At 39.4% G+C, this 20200-nt stretch overlaps 1 protein-coding gene across 6 annotated transcripts in view; it reads left to right on the top strand.

Annotated features, from left to right (window-relative positions):
* CEP164 (centrosomal protein 164) overlaps positions 1-20200 on the top strand; it is an 82928-nt gene that overhangs the window by 19545 nt on the left and 43183 nt on the right. For all 6 annotated transcript variants that reach the window (XM_074304158.1, XM_074304157.1, XM_074304154.1 and 3 more), the window contains 5 exons: positions 789-944; positions 3111-3236; positions 3506-3583; positions 18313-18699; positions 19645-19719. In XM_074304158.1, coding sequence (XP_074160259.1) covers positions 789-944; positions 3111-3236; positions 3506-3583; positions 18313-18699; positions 19645-19719 — 822 coding nt within the window. The remainder of the gene's footprint in view (positions 1-788; positions 945-3110; positions 3237-3505; positions 3584-18312; positions 18700-19644; positions 19720-20200) is intronic.

The following is a 20200-nucleotide window of genomic DNA, read 5'->3' as shown; positions in this document are numbered from 1 at the left end:
CATGGAGAAGACTCTAGAACTGAGATGTACTGGGAATCCATTGAACTGGAAGGGACATAGTCCTCATTTTATAGATGAAGACTCAATGTCACATGGGTAATCAGCAGGAGCCAGATTTCCTTCTTCCTAGTCTACTGCTCTTTCTACCATAGGATAGTTCAATGAGGTAGGCCGGATGGGTGGTGTTCCCCATATTGCAGGTGAAGACATTGAATTTCAGAGACATTAAATCCCTTGCACAAAGTCACATGGGAGGTAAGAGATATAGGTATTTATCTGACCCTGGATCTTTGGATTACTAGTCCAGTATTGTTTCTTTTACATTATGCAGCCTTTTTGACCCTTGGTTGTCATTTCTGAAAGTAGGTACAACCAGCAAGGGAAGAGTAAGTGAGCTTATTCTCATCTCTATTTCAAATAGAGAGATGACACCCTTTTGTATGGCTTCTTCCATATTCTCCTCAGTCAGCAGAGGGCCAAAGGTGCTAATTTCCCACTTGTTGCTTGAAAGGAGAATAGACTTGCTTCATATCTGCCAAATGAATATGTACTGTTAGTAATGACCAGCAGAAGAGATAAGGGGACCAGCAAATGAGCCTGTTATTTCTTAGCGTTCTCAACACAGTGTTAATTTCTAAATGCGATTTTTTTCATTGACAGCCTCTGACCAGAGGTGATCTAAATTTGAGTGAGCAGAATGTCGATGTTTTATTTTTATATCTGTATCCAGGATTCCTGGAGCCACATGGCTTATTAGGTTACATAACAAGGTGTTTTATGTTGCCTAGGCCCTGGGTTCTTCCTTAGCCCCAGTTCATGTACCCATGGGAGGCCTTGGTCCCTTACGCAGTCTCATGGATACCTCAGCCACAACCTTTCGTTCATCTCTGAATATGAACCTGGGAAGCTCGGTGGAATCTTCTCAACCTTTGGAAACTCCTCTGGTAAATGTTCTCTCCTTTGTCTATGTGGTTGCTAGGGGGAGGTGGATGAATTCAACCAATAGCTCCCACTATGTATTCAGTACTATGGCAGACAGTACAGAGAAATAAGAAAAATACAAGATACAGTTGTGCCTTTAGATCACTTACTATTTAGTTAGGGAAACAAGACATATGCATATGAAGCAACTGGAAAATAAGACATTTCTAACAAAGTGCTGAATTGTGATTTATAAACAATTAGAAAACAAAACAATAGGGCATCCAATTATTGGATGATATAGGCAATAAGTACAATAGGAATTGGAGAAGAGAAAGATCAATGTGGATTGGACTCTTTAGGGGAGCCTTTATATGGAGGTGGTAGGGTGGAAGCTCATCCTTGAAGAATTAGTAGTGTTTGGATGGAGGAGAGGGGTAAATTGTTCCAGATGGCAGGAAAAGCAGAAGCAATGACAGGGAAGTGAGAAAGACTTTAGTACATAAGAAGACCTGCCACTCTGGATTGAAGGATTTGTGTGAGGGAATACTGAACAGTAAAGCTATATAGGGAAGGTAAAGAATGACTTTGTAATGCCAGGAAGAGAAATTTGGACTTTATCCACCTATAGGGAGCCAATGTAAGTTTTTCAGTGAGGAAGTGGTATTTTTAGAAGACTAATCTAATCATGGTTTTTAGGAATGAATTAGCAAAAGAGAACAAGGACCATGGTACTTACCTAGGAGACTGTGATAGTAATTTGTAAATAGATATGAAGTCATGAAGGTCAGGACTAGAATGGTGGTAGTTGGGTTAAAAAGAGAGGGACAAATTGAGAATGAATGAAAAAAAGTATTTTCTTATTACATGCTGAGGACTGAGCTAAGTACTAGGAATAGGAATGCAAAAGTGAGACAATTCCAGTTCTCAAGGAGGTTACAATCTAATAGAGAGACAACATATATTACAGAGAAATATATTACAGAGTCTGGAGAGGTGTTTGAGTTTAGAAAATTACAGGCATGCTGAATGGAACCATAGGGTCCAACATAGGACCAATAGGTATGTCATAGGTTGATATACCTTCCAGCATCATTGGGAATATTGATTCAATTATTATTTCAGATTTGGAAAGCCAGAGTCAGGGGTCTAGCATGTGAAAAAATAGTGAAGGTGTCAAGAGAAGCTTGGTTAGAACTGTCTAGATAGAGTGTGCTATATGAGTCATGTAAGATTTGTTTATTGAGGTTGATGTGAGTGGTAAAATAAAGGGAAGAGTCAAAGATGGCTTCAAAATCATATACGTGGGGAAATGGGAGAAGCCTGATGGCTTTAAGAGAAAGGAGAAAATTGGATAGCCAAATAGGAAATCTGTTTATAAAGGTAGGAAGATGTTTTAAATTTTAGGAATGTTGAATTTGAAGTAATAGTGTGTTATTAGTTGGAAATGTGGACCTGGTGATCAGGTAAGACATTGAAATTGGATAGAAAGATTTTGGAGTTATCTATATATAGAAGAGAAATCTAGAGGGCACATAATCAGCACTGGTCTAAATTAGTTATTCACCTCTATGGTGCTATGCCATGTTCTAGGTAGAATAAGTTATACATAAATGGTTCTTGCTATCAAGAAGCATGATGTTGGCTGCAGGTGGCTGTTTCTGAGCAACACTGCATGAGCCTTTTTTTAAGGTTTCAGATGGGACATTTTGGTTTATTCAGTCTTTTTTTTATACTCCTTGAAAGAAAGGATGGGACAGGAGCTGTTCTCACTAGTTTTCAAATGGGAATCTTGAGGGGGGTTAAGATTTGCCTAAAGTTGCATAGTGATTCAATGATAGAGCTAGTTTGGCGACTTAGGACTTGGTTCTTTAGACTTCACTGTTTCCTTTTCAGTTTAAATTTGTGCCTTCTGCTGGGCATCAGACTGTGTCTACCAGTTAGCACCAGTTGCTCTGCTTCCTTGTGGCCTGCAGAAGGCTTGGGAAAGAGATCATCAAAGAAAGAGGGTCTCTGGAATACTTAGTCTCCTTAAGAAATGCCCTGCTCTGTGTTGTGTAAGGAGACTCTCTGCCGCAGGGCAGACTGTGATCATAGCTCTGGATGAGTTATGGCAGGTACTTAGCTCTGGAGTCTATTTCATCCTCAGCCTTTTCAGCTTTTAATTCACTTTCCTCTCCTCTTCTTAGCTTCCACAAGGCTCCAAGCCTTCTGCTCTCACCAAGAATCTCCTTGGCTCCATTCATGAGGAAAAGAACCCTGTCAGCCTTTTGGCTCTTGGGGAGGAGACCAACGAAGAAGAGAGTGATAATCAGGTGAGGTGGATGGCCTGAGTGGTCTTGAGGTAGGTGCCAGCTGCTCTACCAATACAGCAGCTGAGGCAGCTTTTTAGCCCTTTGCCCAAGAGATGCAGTCACTCTCCTGGGACTGTTGGTGAGGTGCTCATGTGCATCAGTCCTTTAGAGGCTCTGGAGCTCATCTGGCTCCCCCACCTTTGCCTGCCCCATGCCCTAGGCTCCATACCCCATGCCCCATGCCCCATGCCAGTACTTTGAGTAGGCCTCTTGTTCACTCTACTTCTCAGAGCCTTCGGAGTACAGCTGGACTCCTGAAGAACCTACACCTGGACATTGAGGTCCTTGGAGGCAGTTTTGATTATGAGGTAATGTTAAGATCTCCCTTGAGGCAGATTTCTGATCCTGGCCTGCCCTTCCTTCCTTCCTTCCTTCCTTCCTTCCTTCCTTCCTTCCTTCCTTCCTTCCTTCCTTCCTTCCTTCCTTCCTTCCTTCCTTCCTTCCTTCCTTCCTTCCTTCCTTCCTTCCTTCCTTCCTTCCTTCCTTCCTTCCTTCCTTCCTTCCTTCCTTCCTTCCTTCCTTCCTTCCTTCCTTCCTTCCTTCCTTCCTTCCTTCCTTCCTTCCTTCCTTCCTTCCTTCCTTCCTTCCTTCCTTCCTTCCTTCCTTCCTTCCTTCCTTCCCTTCCTTCCTTCCTTCCTTCCTTCCTTCCTTCCTTCCTTCCTTCCTTCCTTCCTTCCTTCCTTCCTTCCTTCCTTCCTTCCTTCCTTCCTTCCTTCCTTCCTTCCTTCCTTCCTTCCTTCCTTCCTTCCTTCCTTCCTTCCTTCCTTCCTTCCTTCCTTCCTTCCTTCCTTCCTTCCTTCCTTCCTTCCTTCCTTCCTTCCTTCCTTCCTTCCTTCCTCCCTCCCTCTCCCTCCCTCCCTCCCTCCCTCCCTCCCTCCCCTCCCTCCCTCCTTTCTTCCTCCTCCCTCCCTCCCTCCCCTCCCTCCCTCCCTCCCTTCCTTCCTTCCTCTGTCATTTTTATCAATTTTTCAGATAACACACTCTTAAATAAGACAGCTAAGTTACTCAGAGACAGAATCCTTATGAATCCAAAATCCTTTTATGAGAAAGAACACTGGATACAACTCAGTCAGATGAAAGTTAATAGGGATAAAAATAAAGTATTACATATTTGTTCAAAAATCAACTACACAAATATCTTATGGGAGAGATACCAGTATATAGCAGTTCATTTGAAAAAAAAAAATTCATCACATGGTTTATGAAATGGGAAGGAATGCTATTAGTGAAAAAACAAATCCTTATGGGACAATTTTATTTATTTTATTTTTTAAATCATAGCATTTTATTTTCAAAATATATGCGAAGATAGTTTTCAACATTTATCCTTGCAAAACCTTGTGTTCCAAATTTTTTCTCCTTCCCTTCCCCCACTCCCTCCCCTAGACAATAAGTAATCCAAATATATGCTAAACATGTGTAGTTCTTCTATACGTATTTATATACACATTAGCTGCACAAGAAAAATCAGATCCAAAAAAGAAAGAAAGCAAAAAGCGAGTAAATAACAATAAAAAAGGTGAAAATACTATGTTGTGGTCCATCCTCAATTCCCACAGTCCTCTTTCTAGATGCGGATAGCTCTCTCCATCACAAATCTATTGGAATTGCCCTGAATCACCTCATTGTTGAAAAGAATCACATCCATCAGAATTGATCATCATATAATCTTGCTGTTGTGTACAATGTTGTCTTTTAGCATCAGTTCATGTAAGTCTTTCCAGGCCTCTCTGAAGTCATCCTGCTGATAGTTTTTTTTTTTAAATGTTATAACTTTTTTTTTTTACAGTATATATGAATGGGTAATTTTTTACATTATCCCTTGCACTCACTTCTGTTCCAAATTTTCCCCTCCTTCCCTCCACCCCCCCCAGATGGCAGGCAGGCCAATACATGTTAAATATATTATAGTATATCCTAGATACAATATTTGTGTGCAGAAATTAATTTCTTGTTGTACCGGAAGAATTGGATTCAGAAGGTAAAAATAACCTGGGAAGAAAAACAAAATTGCAAACAGTTTACACTCATTTCCCAGTGTTCCTTCTCTGGCTGTAGCTGATTCTGTTCATCATTGATCAATTGGAACTGAATTAGATCTTCTCTATGTTGAAGATATCCACTTCCATCAGAATACATCCTCATATAGTATTGTTGTTGATCTCCTAGTTCTGCTCATTTCACTCCTGCCGATAGTTTCTTATAAAACAATAATATTATATAACATTAACACACCATTCTCCAACTGATGGGCATCCACTTGGTTTCTAGTTCCTTGCCACTGCAAAAAGCTGCCCTCTCCTCTCAAAGGACTTTTGTGATATGCTGGGTATATGCCTGGAAGGAAGACCATTTCCTCTGAGCCTGTTAGTAGTTGGAAAGAGTTGGGGCTAATTGGAAAGGAACTTTTCATCCCTTCACTCCTCAATTATTATGAGAGGCAGTGTGGCATAATGTCTAGAGAGAGTCAGGAAGACCTGAGTTCTAACTCATGATGACTGTGTGACTGGACAAGTCATTTAACCTTTAGAGCCATGGACATCACTTTCATATTCAAAGGTGTTGATCTGCCTAGGTAGAAAATGTCCCTGCTAGAGTTAAAATAAAATGTGTAACATACCATGCTGTTTTCTAAGGAGAATGTGAATATTATTAAAATGTTGTTGTTTAAGGAGCCCCTAGAGAGCTTAAGGGAGGAGCAAAGATGCACTTCTTTATCAAAAAGGTACAGACAAAATGTTTAGAGCTCAGAGAACAGATTACTCCCAATTTTATGTGAAGGAGCAATCAGGAAACATCTATAGAGGTAGCATTTGAGCTAGATCTGGAAAACCATGTAAGAGTTTTTACAGGTGGAGATGACATTGTAGGCAGAAGAAATAGCATAAGCAAAGGTCCAGAAGTAAGAAAACTTGGACAGGAGGTTGTTGTATCTGGATAATGAAGATTTTTAAAGTAGGTGAAAAGCAGATGGAAAGGAAGGGAACAGATTTGAGAGACTGAATTAGAATAAACAGGTTTTGGTAATTAATTGAATGAGAAGGTGTGATTATGTTTGGGGAGAGGTATAATCAAAGATGACTCCAAGGTTTTGTGCATGGGGAAATGGTGGGGCTATTGATCAAGATAGGGAAGTGCTACTGTGTGCCATGCATTGTTGTAAGCCCAGAAAAAGGGAAAATCAGGAGGAAGAGTACGAGCATCAAACTGGAAGTCAGAGGATTTGACTCTTGCCCTTTTACTATTTCTGTGTTTCTGGGTAAGTCATTTGCCTTCTCTGGGCCTCAAATTCTTAATCTCTAAATGCAGGAATTGGGTTAGATGATATCTTAGGATCCTTTCTAGTTTTAAACTTTATGGCCAGTGATGATTTTAGGTTGGAAGTGTTGGGACTAGAAATGTAGATGTGGAGTCATTTCAGAGACGATTGTAGTAATGATGGGAATCATTGGAACACTGCCTGAAACACTTCTTTCATTTTCTTGTACTTAATAAAAACCTAACTCCCCCCAGAAGATACTAAGTCTCTAGTCATTTTCTTCAGTGTTGAATGAGTACTCCGGTGCTCCAGGACCTTTCTTCATCCCTCCTCTGTGAGACCGTGAGCTATGCTTACTCCTTACTCTTCACCATCATCACTTAGCAGCCATTGCTCTGACACTAACTAAGTAGCTTGTTCTCCTTTGAGATTTACTCTACCAGGTCATTCTCTCTTCTTTCTAGAAAAGTTTACCACCTGGCTCACAGTCTTCTTTATACTTCCACCCCTGCCCTCATTCTAGGCCTTTAATATACCTGCTGATGTCTACTCAGATATCTTCTGTTTTCATTTCCTCAAATTCCATCTGTACTTTTGTTCTACATCAGTTATACCTATGCATGATTTTGATTTTGTTGCTACTTATACCTGTTTGACTTCCATTGTCCAGACCTCTGAGATTACTCTCTAAAATCTGTAATCTTTTTAAATTTTGAGGGGAAAAATCAATTGATCTCTCTCTCTCTCTTTCTCTCTCTCTCTCTCTCTCTCTCTCTCTCTCTCTCTCTCTCTCTCTCTCTCTCTCTCTCTCTCTCTCTTTTCTCTCTCACTCATTCTCTCTCTCTTTTTTAAAAACACCTTAATTTCTAAATCTGCCCATCCACCACCTCTCTGCAGAGAGCCATTTCTTACAATAAAAATTTTTTAAAAAGGAAAAACCCAACTCATAATTCTGTGAAATTAACATATCAGTCTGACAATATCCCTCCAAAACTACCTGGTATTTGACTACTTTACATGTTTTGTATTTGTTAATGTTATGCTGTATATATTTCTAAATGTATTTTTATCTTCCCTGTTAGAATGTAAGCTTATTTTAAAAATATTTATTTATTCTTAACATTCATCTTTTAAAATTTTGAGTTTCAAATTGTCTCCCTCTATCCATTCTGGTCCTCACCCACTGAGAAGGCAAGTATAACCTTTTAATGCAGATTTCCATAGTAGCCATGGTACAAGAAAAAGCAAGAAAATTAAAATGAAAAGAGTTTACTTCAATTTGCATTTAAGAATTGTTCCTTTCTTTTTACCCAATGCTTGGCACAGTGTTGGTCACATAGTAGACACTTATTCATTCATTAATTGATGTATTCTATGTTCTATATCCATGGACACATATCTGACCAGTGAATGGAAGGAGGTATGTTTTCTCATCTCATTTTGAGGGCCAAACTTGGTCATTGGATTAAATTAGCATTCACTTTTTTTTTTTTTGTCATTATACTTCCTGTTTATGTTGTAATCATTGTGAATATAGTTTTTCTGGATCTTCTTACTTCACTTTGCATTTGTTCATAATGCCTTCCCCTGTTTCTTGCTATTTTTCTTATCTGTTGTTTCTTTCAGCATTCATTTAACATGATTTGTTTCATCATTCTTTAATAGGTATAATTGTTTTTCAATTCTTTGTTACTACAAAAAGTAGAACTATAAGTATTTTGGTATATGAGATGAGATTTGAGTATGAAATTTTTCTTTCTATCTTGGACTTTTTTGGGGGGTATATGTATAGCAATTGGATTTCTGGGTCAAAGGGTATGAGTATTTTTGTCACTTTCTGAGTCTGACTCTAAATTGTTCTTGAAAGTATTAGTACCAAATCACAGTTCTGTTAATAGAGTATTGGTGTATTAGTTTTTCCATTGCTCTTCCAACGTAGACTATTATTTTTTGTCATCTTTGCCAATTTTCTGGGCATGAGGTGAAACCATAAAGTTGTTTTGATTTGTATTTCTCCTGCTGCTAGTGATTTGGAACAGTCTTCCTTAATGTTGTTCATAGTTTTCAATTCTTCTTTTGAGAACTGTTTGTTCATATCTTTTGAACACATCCATTGGAGAATGACTTTTTATATCATGGATTTCTTATTCTGTCATCTTTTGCTTTACTATACTTCTCTGAAAATGTTCATTCTCATTATGACCTCCAGTCATGTCACCCCATATCGTTTGGTTTTTATTTTTTTGTCTCATTTCTTTGCTGGCTTTACTTTTCTCCTTCTTATAATTTCTATCAGTTCAACTTCATGTTGTCTTCTTTTCTTGAAGTCCATGTCCTCTTATGTTATTGATACTCATCCTTTTACAAATTTTAATTATGGGCTACTGCAATCATTAGTTTTCTCTGATCTTATTTAACAAGGTACTAAAAGCCTCCAGAGGAAGTCATAGGATGTTTACTGGTTTCACTGACAGATTTGTATTACCTAATCTCAACTGCTCACTGCTGCATGGTAATTCTTTCTCCCCTAACCTCCCTTCCCCCATTATCAATAGTATTTTATTTTTCCAAATATATGTAAAGTTAGTTTTCAGTGTTCATTTTTGTAATACTTTGTGTTCTAAATTTTTTCCCTTCCTCATATACCTCTTTCCTCCCAAAGGTATCAAGCAATCTGATATAAATTAAATATTTCCAATCCTTTTAAACATTTCCATATTTGTCATAATACGAAAGAAAAATCAGACCAAAAGGGGAAAAAAAACACAAGAACAAACAAATGTAGGAGATGAAAATGGAATACTTTGATCACAGTTTCCACAGTGCTCTTTGCATGTGATTGACATTTTCCATTCCAACGGTATTGGAATTGTCTTGAATCACTACATTATCGACAAAAGCCAAGTCTATCACAGTTGCTCATCACATAATTTTGTTATTATTATGTACAATATTCTGGTTCTACTCACTTCATTCAGCATCAATTCATGTAGATTTTTCCAGGCATTTCTAAAATCAGCCTGATTATCATTTCTTATAGAATAATATTATTTTGTCATATTCATATACCATTATTTATTCACACATTCACACACACACACACACACACACACACACATAAAATGTAAGGTAGCTTTGGGGTGAAGGGAAACAGCAGTCGTGAGGATCAGGAAAGACTGACTATATAAGGTGTCATTTGAGCAGAGTATTTTCTTTTTAGTTTTATTTATTTTTATTACACATTGTTTTATGAATTATGTTGGGAGAGAAAAATCAGAGCAAACGGGGAAAAACTATGGGAAAGAAAAAAAAAAAGAAAAAAGAAATGCATACAGCATGTGTTGATTTACATTCAGTCTTTCTGAATCTTCTTACTTCATTTTGCATTTGTTCATAATGCCTTCCCTTAGATCTTTTTCTGGATGCTGATGGCATTTTCTGTCCAATGTCTATTGGGATTGCTTTAGATCACTGAACCACGGAGAAGAACCAAGTTTTTCATCATTGATCATCACACATTCATGCTGTTATTATGTACAATATATCCCTGATTTTGCTTCTTTTACTCAGCATCAGATCATGTAAATCTTTACAGGATGAGCAAAATATTGAAGGAAACAAAGAATTCTGAGAAGCAGAGATGAGAAAATATATCCTGGGGAGAGGAGATAGCCAAGGCAAAGGCGTGGAGATGGGAGAGTATGACACGTTTGTCTTTCCTCCTTTCTGGATGCTCTATTCTTCTCGGGTTTTCAGAACACAGGTCTCTTTGGTGCTTCTCCTCTTGCCTTTCTGACCATTCCCTTTGCTATATCATCCCTGATTTTATATATTCAGCATTTATTTCATTCCTGAATTCTAATTTCTGGCTCCTTCAAAACTCAGTGTGTTTTTTTGGATCCTCCCACTTTTTTGTGGCAGCTAGGTGACCTGCAATCAGCAAAACCTGAGTTCAGCTCTGTCCCCAGACACTTATTGGCTGTATGATAAATTACTTACCTCTGCTTTACTCAGTTTCCTCATCTGTCACATAAGCTGGAGAAGGAAATGGCAAATCCCTTCAGTACCTCTGCCAAGAAAACTTCAGATAGGGTCACAAAGAGTCAGGGCTTTTTTGTTTGTTTGGGGTGTTTTTGGAGATATGGCACAGTGTGTTGGACTCAGAATCAGGAAAACTTGAGTTTAAATCCTATCTTAAATATTGTGAGACCCTGACAAGTCATTTAGTTTTTCTCATTCTCAGGTTTCTGTCCCATGGGACACTTACCTCATGAGATTGTTCTGGAGATCAGTAAGAGAATGTGTATAAAGTGTTCTGCCAACTCTAAAGTGCTACATAAATATAATTTATTTTCCTATATCCATATTGCTTCCTCTCATTTCCTCAAGGGAGGGCATTGTTCTGTGTTTGTCTTCGTTCTCCCATTGTTGTTAGTGTAGTGCTTAGCCCATAGCAGGTAGGCCCTTAGTAAATGTTGGTTGAATTGGATTCAATCTCTTCATTCCTCTTTGATCTGGTGCAACTGCTGAGTGTCTCTGAGCTAAAGCTCTGGGACAGAGATGGTCCCAGATAGATTCCCTTTCTAGGAACAAGCAGCAGCTTGGTCATTGCTATTATATGGTCTCAGGAGGACTTGGTGTGTGTTGGCAAGATTTCCTTTGGGCTTCTTGTTAATTGATAGTTATACCTCATATGTGAGCTAGAGAGTCTCATTTAAACAGATCCCTGATTGTTTCTGAACTTTCACTTTGATGAAAGGTTTTTTAGAATCATTATTTCTTGGAACTAGAAGAGACCTCTGAAATCATCATCTCCAAATCCCTTTGGAATTTATTTTAGTTCTTCAAGCTTTTATAAAGTGCCCACTGTATACTAGACACTGAAGATAAAAAAGACAAAAAACAGCTTCTCTCTTTTAAGAAGCATACTTTCTACTGGGCAGTAAAAATGGGAGGGGAGGAGGAAATATGTGTATATATAAACTCTAAATATACAAAGAAGGTATTAAATAAAAAGCAATTTCAAAGGACATGAGCATTAAAACTCAGATGAATCAACAGTTAATGCCTTGTGTAGGAGTTGGAACTTAAACTAAACCTTGAAGGTAACCAGGAATTCCAGGAAATGGAGATGAGTAGAAAGTATCCTAAGCATGGGGGATCCCAGCCTGAATAAAGATACATGGGTGTGATTTGAAAGGTTGGTTGTAGAAAAAACAAGGAGATCAGAATGTATGAGAGGGTGTGCTATGAAACCATCCTGGAAAGAGAGCAGGAGCAAGTTTATGAAAAGCTTTAAGCTTCATACAGAGAAGTTTATATTTTACTCCAAAGGCAGTAGCTTTTTGAGCAAGGAGTGTTATGATGTGATTGTACCTGTGCCTTCAGGAATATCCTTCTGGCAGCTGGTGAGGAGCTGGTAGCAAGGATACCATATTGGAGATTGTTGCTGTATTGGGGTTACCTGTGATGATGGCCTGAAATAGTTTGGTAACAGTCTGTGAGTAGAGGGAAGGGATTGATGATTGGGATAAAATGGAGGTAGTGACAGAATATGGCAACTGGTTCTTCATAGGGGTGCCTCCCATAAAGGATTCCCCAAACCCCATCACTAATGGGCAACCTAATGTGACGTGTGGAGACATGAGGGGACTGTCAGTTGTATCTGATGGATTTGCTGGAGGAGGAAGATCAGACACATTGACAGAGACCTGCTTAGGCTCTCCCTTTTTACCTTTCTTCTCCCAACCTGTGCTCCCTGTTGAATATTCTTCCCCCAAAAAAGAGCTTGGGTTTTACCATGGGGAGAAACTTGTATTCAGAGGCTAAAGGACACAGCTGACCAGGGCCCTTGTCAGCTAGTGATGTTGGTAGATGAAGGATTGTGAAAGAAGACAGGCTTTCTGAAGGTTTGGGCCTTTGGAATCAGTGATCCTTTCAGTTGCTTTGCACTTGCCCCTCTTTGTGAGTACAGAGAATTTCTGAAGAGGCTTCAGAGGCAGGTTGGTGGGTCCTTTGACTGTTGCTGATCATTTACTAGTCACTCCATGAGGTGGCAGCAGGAAGGCAGCAACATCCCTCCCTCCCTCCTCTCCCTATTTGTGTGTGTGTGTCTGTCTCTCTCCCTTCTTCCCTTTCTCTCACTCTTCTTTCTCTGTCTCTCTCTTCCCTCTTTCCTATTCTCTCCTGCTTATAGTTTCAATCCATCTAGTCTTATTAGAGAATCAAAAGGAAAAAGACTCATGAAAAAGGTTCTGGGAATGAATAAGGAAAGGGCGAGGCTGCAGAGTAGGAAGAGCAGACAGCATTGGTGGGTTGATGAAAATCCCATCAGCAGACCAAAGTTAAGGTGGCCAGCAATTTAGAGTAACAGGTGATGATGTCAGTGTGATTTGAGGATGCTAACAGCACTGGAAAGAAATATATTTCACCAGGACTTCAGTCAATTTTTGTTTCCTTTTTCAAACTCTCCTGCAAATCTCTTTCTTTTCCCTATTTTTCTTCTAATTTTCTTTTAATATCCTTTTGAACTCTCCTAAGAGAGCCTAGAGTGCAGTTCATGTTCCCCTTTGAGTTTTCCCAGAAGGAATTTTGCTTCTGTTGTCCTCTTCTGGGTTTGTATTCTGTAATTCCCTGTTTCCATTGCAGTTCTCTATGATTAGTGTTCTTTTTGCTTTTTTTTTTTTTTTTTTTTTTTGGTCATTTTTAAAGTTTTATATCTGTTCCTAGGGCACAGAGAAGATTGTCCTGAGCTTCCTCTACAGGGAGATGGGCTTCTCATTGACTGTGCTGGGGCCAGTGATGCTATAGGCTTCCCCACTGTGCTGGGTGGACCTGGCCAAGTCCAGCCAGTTATGCTGGGGTTCAGAGGCTCACTATTTACCTTCTGCAGTTTTGTCGGAAGTCTGATAGCTAGTTTGGTGATCCTGTAGCCTTCTAATCCAGGACAGAGTGGCCCACTCTGCTTTATTTTGATTCCTGGCACAGGCCTTTCCCCCCTGGACTTCCCCCAGTGACCCTGTACTGGGCCTGTTCCCTGCTGCCCAACTGAGACAGACCTTTACTGAAGTTCTTCTAAGATATCTTTTGCTGTAAAATTATAACACTCCAAATATTTGTGGGTTCTCTCACTCCAAAGTTTGTTCATAGTATTAATTCTGAGGGAAGCCAGGAAGAGCTGAGGCAAAATCCTGTCTATTCTCTGCCATCTTGACCCCCAGGAGAAGTATAAAGAATTGAGACTAACTAGGCATGGAAAATAAATTGGACTGACTATAAACCCCAGTGGGAAGAAAAAAGAAGGCTGCTAATTCTCAGGGTAAAATCCATGCACAAATACTCATTTTTAGGATTTTTGTTTTTTGTGTTTTTCCCCTGCTTCCTTTCCTTTTGTTCTCTTCTGTTGATTATAGGAACTCCCTACCTTTGTGCTCTCTGGGTAAGAAGAAAGGGACTTGTGGGCATTAAAGCTGTCATCTCTTTTGGGGGGTGGGGAAGTATTTCTAGAGTGTGTCTTAGAGGCATTATCTCTCTCTGCATGCAGATGATGAGGCTGCATACCATAGCACAAACTTATTTAGAAATGCTCTAGAACTTGGGCTAGGAAGAAGGAACAGGACTGGTTACAGGTGACTAGAGAACAAAACTGTGCTGAATAGAGAGGAATAAAGTATTTCCCACATGGTCCACAAAGCACAGAAGATCAGGCAGCTTGTGTTTAGAAACTTCATGTCTTAGGATTTCTCTGTTCTTGGTTTTAGTGATATAAGGATGGAGAATGAAATGAAAGTAGAAATGTGTGAAAGTATGTATTTTTTTTAAGCATTCCACTCTCCTTTATCTGCTTGTAAAGTTACCTATGTGATGTTTCTCTGCCAAAAAAATTAGTTCTGTTTTAGTGTTCTTCTGATATGCAGGAGGTCTCTTTCTCCCCCTTTTTCAGTTGTTAATATATTTTTACATATTTTTACAATAAGTTTACAAAATATTGACCTCACAAGAACCTTACAAGAAAGATTTAGAAAAATTAAGTGACTTGTTCAGGGCTACTTAATATAGGAACTTTCTTGAACCCTGATTTTCCATCTTTTTTTTTTTTTTTCTTCCCCTGAGGCTGGGCTTAAGTGACTTGCCCAGGGTCACACAGCTAGGAAGTGTTAAGTGTCTGAGACTAGATTTGAACTTAGGTCCTCCTGATTTCAGGGCTGGTGCTCTATCCACTGTGCCACCTAGCTGCCCCAATTTTCCATTTTTAACACCAGTGTTATACCTCATAAATAAAATATTTAGGAAATCTGAATTTCTGAATTATTTGCTGAGTAACTCTACTATAAAGATCTACTTTATGAGAATCCCAAACTACAGATTGGATAGAATGAGTGTATGTAATGCAATCATCTAGTATGGAGAGATTCCATGATTTTCAAATCCTTGATTTAATGGAATAGGCTTAGTTTCGAGAAATCTCCTTGTATCTGATGTCTCTTGACTTTTAGTCAGCTCTATAGGAACACCTTGCCCCTTAAAAAAGCATGCCACTCCTTGGGGTAAGAAATCCAAACCCGGGGTAATGATGACCGCCCAGGCACGGGTCCTTGGGTCAGGGCATCATTACCCTTTCACAAAAAAGGTTTATTATCCTGAGAAGCAGAGCCTTTCTCAAAGAAATTTGGCTAGCATGGAGAAGTTAGAAGAGCTAAGAACCATCTGTAGGAAAGCTCCCATTTCCTTTTCCCTTCATAAAAATTAGGCTTTGCTTCTGGGTGGAGGCTGTAGTTCAGTCTAACAACTTTCCTGGCTGTGGTCTACCATGGTATAAAGCATACATACACACAAATACGTATACGTATACATGTACACACGTACATATCCACACACATGCTCCTCTCTTGCATTCTTCATTTCTCTTCTGGATCAGCTAATGTATGGCTTCTGACTCCTGAGTCCCATCTCCCTTACAACCCTTTGGGTATCATAAGATTGTCACCACATATAGCTTATTAATAAGATGCAGGAGCTACAAGCAGTACCTTTGGGGTCAGTGAACAGTTATTATCCTTAGATGGAAAATACAGCATTAGTTCTAAGTTCCTTTTTTGTGTTTACTGTTTAATTTGCTCTCCAGTGATTTTTTCCTTCTTGTTTGATTGAACATTCAGGGCAGAGAACTACAAAGTCTTAAAACCTCTCATCAGAGTTGTTCAAATCAGTGGCATAAGCATGTCAGTGTGAATGTTTTATGGGATGAAAACTACCCCTCCCTCTGCTGGCAGTGTGAGCCCAGGAGAGCTTGAATTGGCCCCATTTCTGAGTGTGGATTTTACTTTCATGCTATGATTGGACTTGAGAAGCTTGACTAGAGGCAGATGGGTGTAAAGTATGTGTTAGGAAATTGGGTTTCAATTCCAGCATCCAAGATCAGCATCCTGTATGGGGTACCAGCCAGGGAACTAGGGAGTGTCTTCTCACCTGCCATTGAAGGATGGGTCTTCTATTGCTTTTTAAAATCATAGGTACCTAACTCAGGTTGGTTTTTTTTTTTGTTGTTTTTTTTTTTTTTTGACTAGTAAGAAAAATCACTGAAAAGAAGACATGATCTTAGGTTTTTGTGCTTTTCCTCTAGAAGTAAAACACACCCCAAATTTCTCAGTAAATAGCTAATCTTGAATGCAGCAAAAAAAAAAAAAAAAAAAAAAAACAAAAAAAAAACACCTCAAGGTGATTTTTCTAGATTTGCTGTCTACTTAATGAAACCCCAAGCCTCGTAAATTCTGGATTTGAGGATCAGTTGGTAGATGTTACTACTTAGTTTTGGCCCCCTGGAAATTTCTAGGTACAGCAGAGGAAGCCTTTATTCAGACCTAATTACTAAAGATAGGCTAGGTTAAAAAATGTTTTATTGATGCCTTTCCTTTTCATATCCCAGTCATTTCCTATGATACTTCCCAGCTTATGTTGAATCCTCTCTTGTATCAAAGAAAAACCTTTCAGCAAAATGGAATTGTGTTTGACAGTATATGCAGCAATATCCATTCCTATTTACCCCTCTCTTAGAAGAGGAGGGAGAGAGCAATTTCATTATCTCTTCTGGAGACCAAGATGGGGCATATGTTGTGAATTGAGGGCCATCTTTGGAGTTTGAAAGACTTGGATCTAAGTTCTCTCTTGAAGGCTTACTAGATATGTGACCTTGGGCTAGCCACTTCACTTCTCAGTGCCCCCACAACAGCTTTCTAAACCCAGGAGTTACAAAAACATGTATCAGGGAGGGATTTCCATATTGTTTCCCAGAACTTGAGTGGCTGACTGAACCATCCAGCCCTTGCACCAAAGGAATCTTGGCCTATAAACTATGCATACAAAAAGTTGTCCGACCTCTGCCTGAAGACCTCCCAACAAATGGAACCCACCATGTCTGTAGGCAGTAGAGGAAGAAAAGAAAAAAAAATTAGCTTAATGTCTTTTCATCTCTTTCTTGCTCTCCTTATTTACCTTTCACTCAGGCTTTTACCTTGGTTTTCCTTGGCTTCCCTCACTTTGGCTGCTGAGGGTTGGGTCCAAGGTAACACAATAGGCCATTATTGGTTAAGGATCCTAGTCTTTCACAAAGAGTATACTAGACATTCTAGTCCACTAGGGGGCGAAAAGAGTCACACATTCAGGTCAAAAACCATTGTCTTTTAGTAGCAATTTCCCCAAGGCTACCCAAGATGCCCTTAATGTGGGTAGTTTAGTTTGTTTTTGACCATCCACTGAAGGCTTTCTCTGAGCTTTCAGTGTAGGATGGAGGTGACCTTGATTTCTCAAAGGCCATGCCAAAGGAACCTAAGTTCTGATAGATAAAGTACCTGATAAGGCCCAAAAGGTACCTGGGGGAAAATGAGGACTAACCTAGTTTGGAGGGCGGACTTAACCCCAGAAGGCTGGCCACTTGGCAATGACATTTTTTTGGTGCTATAGCTACGCATGAAGAGGGTCCTGGGATCTTTTTGGTGAAGGTAATAAACATATTAAGGAAATCCTGGCTTTCTTAAGAAATCTCACATGATTCTCAGGCATTAGTCTTTTTAAAATATTGACTTTGGGGTCTGCTTGTCACCTTCTGTCTCAGAAACTGGGACCAGGAAGAGTATTAAATCAGTACTACTAGGGGCCGCTTGACCCTTTATACTAGAAGTGATAGGTGGTATTGCTAAATTCACTTTTGTGGTCTTCATTTTAAATGACTCACTTTTATGGGAGGGCATATAATCTAGGGACGGGGGCACTGGATGGTACCACTATCCTCTCAAGTACCTAGACTGAAAACCATCAGTCATTTTTTGGACTCCTTTCTCTTCCTTATCCTCCCTCCATGAAAGTAAGTGCTGAGTTGTGTCAGTTCTTTCTGTATATTTCTCACATTCATCCTATCTTCCCCATTACTATTATTATCATAGTTCTCCCTCTCTTAATCCTCACAGAGTGTGAGGCCTCTTTAGTTTGTTTTATACAAGTGTCAGATTAATCTTCAGATAACAACTCTTGGTCTTGTCATTCCTCGATCAAAATGGGCTACTGAATAAAGCCTAAGCCCTTTTGCCTATCATTCACAATCCTCTAGAAGCTGGTCTCAACATACATACATAATGATATATATTTGTTAAATGAAGGAATCTAGCTCACCTCTGATAGAATTCATTAAGTATGCTAAGTATGTCAACCTCTCTTTGTGTATCTCCCATCTGTTTTTGTTTGTTTGTTTGTTTGTTTTTTAACATTTATCCACTTGCTATCTAGGAGTCTCCAAGAAGCCAACCAGAGGATAAGAAGGAAACATCACTAGGTTCAGATATCCCCTACCCACGAACTTCCGACAAGCTCTTCAGCCGAGACATAGAAAGCAGTCTGGGCAGTGCAGATGGCGAAGGCCGACGAGGGAAGCTGGCAAGTGCTTGGCTCCCAGACAAGGAAGACAGTGAGAAGGGTGACCCTGGAGCCTCCCGGCCACAAATGACTCGAATGGTAGAATCAGGGACTGGTGATAATACTGGAATAGCCAAGAAGCAGTTGTTAGAAGACCCAGAGGTGTTTGGAGAGGTGGGCTCTGAGAAAAGGGAGGCAGTGGATGAACTAGAGAAGGAGCTGACAGAGCCGAAAACAGAGAGCAGATTGGATGTTAATGAAGTAAGTCACCTTCTCATATGGGCAGTTCCTCTCTGTATTTCCTTGTAGCTTCTATAAGTACTCTCCAAAGTCTCAATCCCACATCTTTGTTATCAAGGCAGGAAGCTCCATTTGCAGACCTTCAATAGACTGTCCGAAACAGCTACAGAGCCAACACCCTTAATTGTGACAAATATTCCTAAGACCCAATAGGGCCATAAAATCCTGAACTAGGCTTTGAGCCTGCTGGCACTAAAAATTCAGTATAGGAGTTGGTTTTTCATTTAGATCTCCAGGGACCTTAATGCTCTGTTTGTCTCCTACTCTCTATTTTCCTTCCTTCTCATTGTCTTTTACAATTGTGGTTTGCACCTAAGCCCCAAGTCTTTATCCTTGCCCACAACACCTGGTTATGTTGCTTTTTCATAGTCTCAGAGACATCTTTCTTCTAATTATATTCTGGTGATTTGAATTAAACTAGAGGTAGACAAATTCATACTGGATCTATACAGCCACAATGTGTAGAATGTGGCAGTTACTATGGAGAGAAAGCATGTAACTATCTAGATTGGGGTGGGGAAATGTCTGGCTTGCAGGCCCTTTTAAAGCCCAGAGAAATCATTTGCTAAGAAACTTGCAGGTGATGATGACCTGAAAGTTAGATACAACAACCTCCCACTGCTTGAGGTCATAATTTTATATGGCTTGAGAATGATATTGTAAATATTCAAATGTATAGTATCTTTGGCAGAAAAAAAGGTTCTCTGCCCCTGTTCTAGATTGCTCAGGCTAGGAGAGATTTCTCTCTCTTTGGGGCAAGAATAACCTACAGAGGCCAAAATATATGTGCTTGCAGTGTGAACTGAATTGAATTTTATGGATAATTATAGAACCTTTGTCTTGATTGTGCTATAATTCTTGTAGTATATTTATTCATATGATTTTTCTTCATGGATCCTCTCCCAGGAGTCAGAGATCAGTGATCATGTGAAAGAGTTGCAGTTCTCTGACCATTCTGATCCCAAGTCATTTCTTGGATTGGTAAGTCAGAATTATATCATATATACTTCATTTTAGTTACTTGTGGTAAACATATCAACTTGGAAGCTTAAAAAACAGGGGTCACTCTTTTCATAGTTTTGAAGCTCGGATAGGGATCAATTCTAGAACTTTATTTAGTCAGAGATTGTTAGTGTTTTCTGTAAGGGTAAAATTTTGTGTCAGAATGTTGTTGCCACTGTTTTTTTTAAAAAAATAGTTTATTGAGGGGCATCTAGGTGGTGCAGTGGATAGAGCACCAGCCTTGAATTCAGGAGGACCCCAGTTCAAATTTGGTCTCAGACACTTAACACTTCCTAGCTGTATGACCCTGGGCAAGTCACTTAACCCCAGCCTCAGGGGGAAAAATAAATACATAAATAAACAAACAAACAAATAAATAAATGATTATATATTTTATTGATATCTTTTGTTTTTACATTTCCTTAATTTTTTAATAAATCCTGCTTCGACCTAGTGAGCT

This window comes from Sminthopsis crassicaudata, chromosome 3, assembly GCF_048593235.1.
Source record: "Sminthopsis crassicaudata isolate SCR6 chromosome 3, ASM4859323v1, whole genome shotgun sequence".
Classification (NCBI taxonomy): domain Eukaryota; kingdom Metazoa; phylum Chordata; class Mammalia; order Dasyuromorphia; family Dasyuridae; genus Sminthopsis; species Sminthopsis crassicaudata.
Note: the sequence above shows the minus strand (reverse complement) of the source record. Positions and strands in the feature narration are given on the sequence as shown.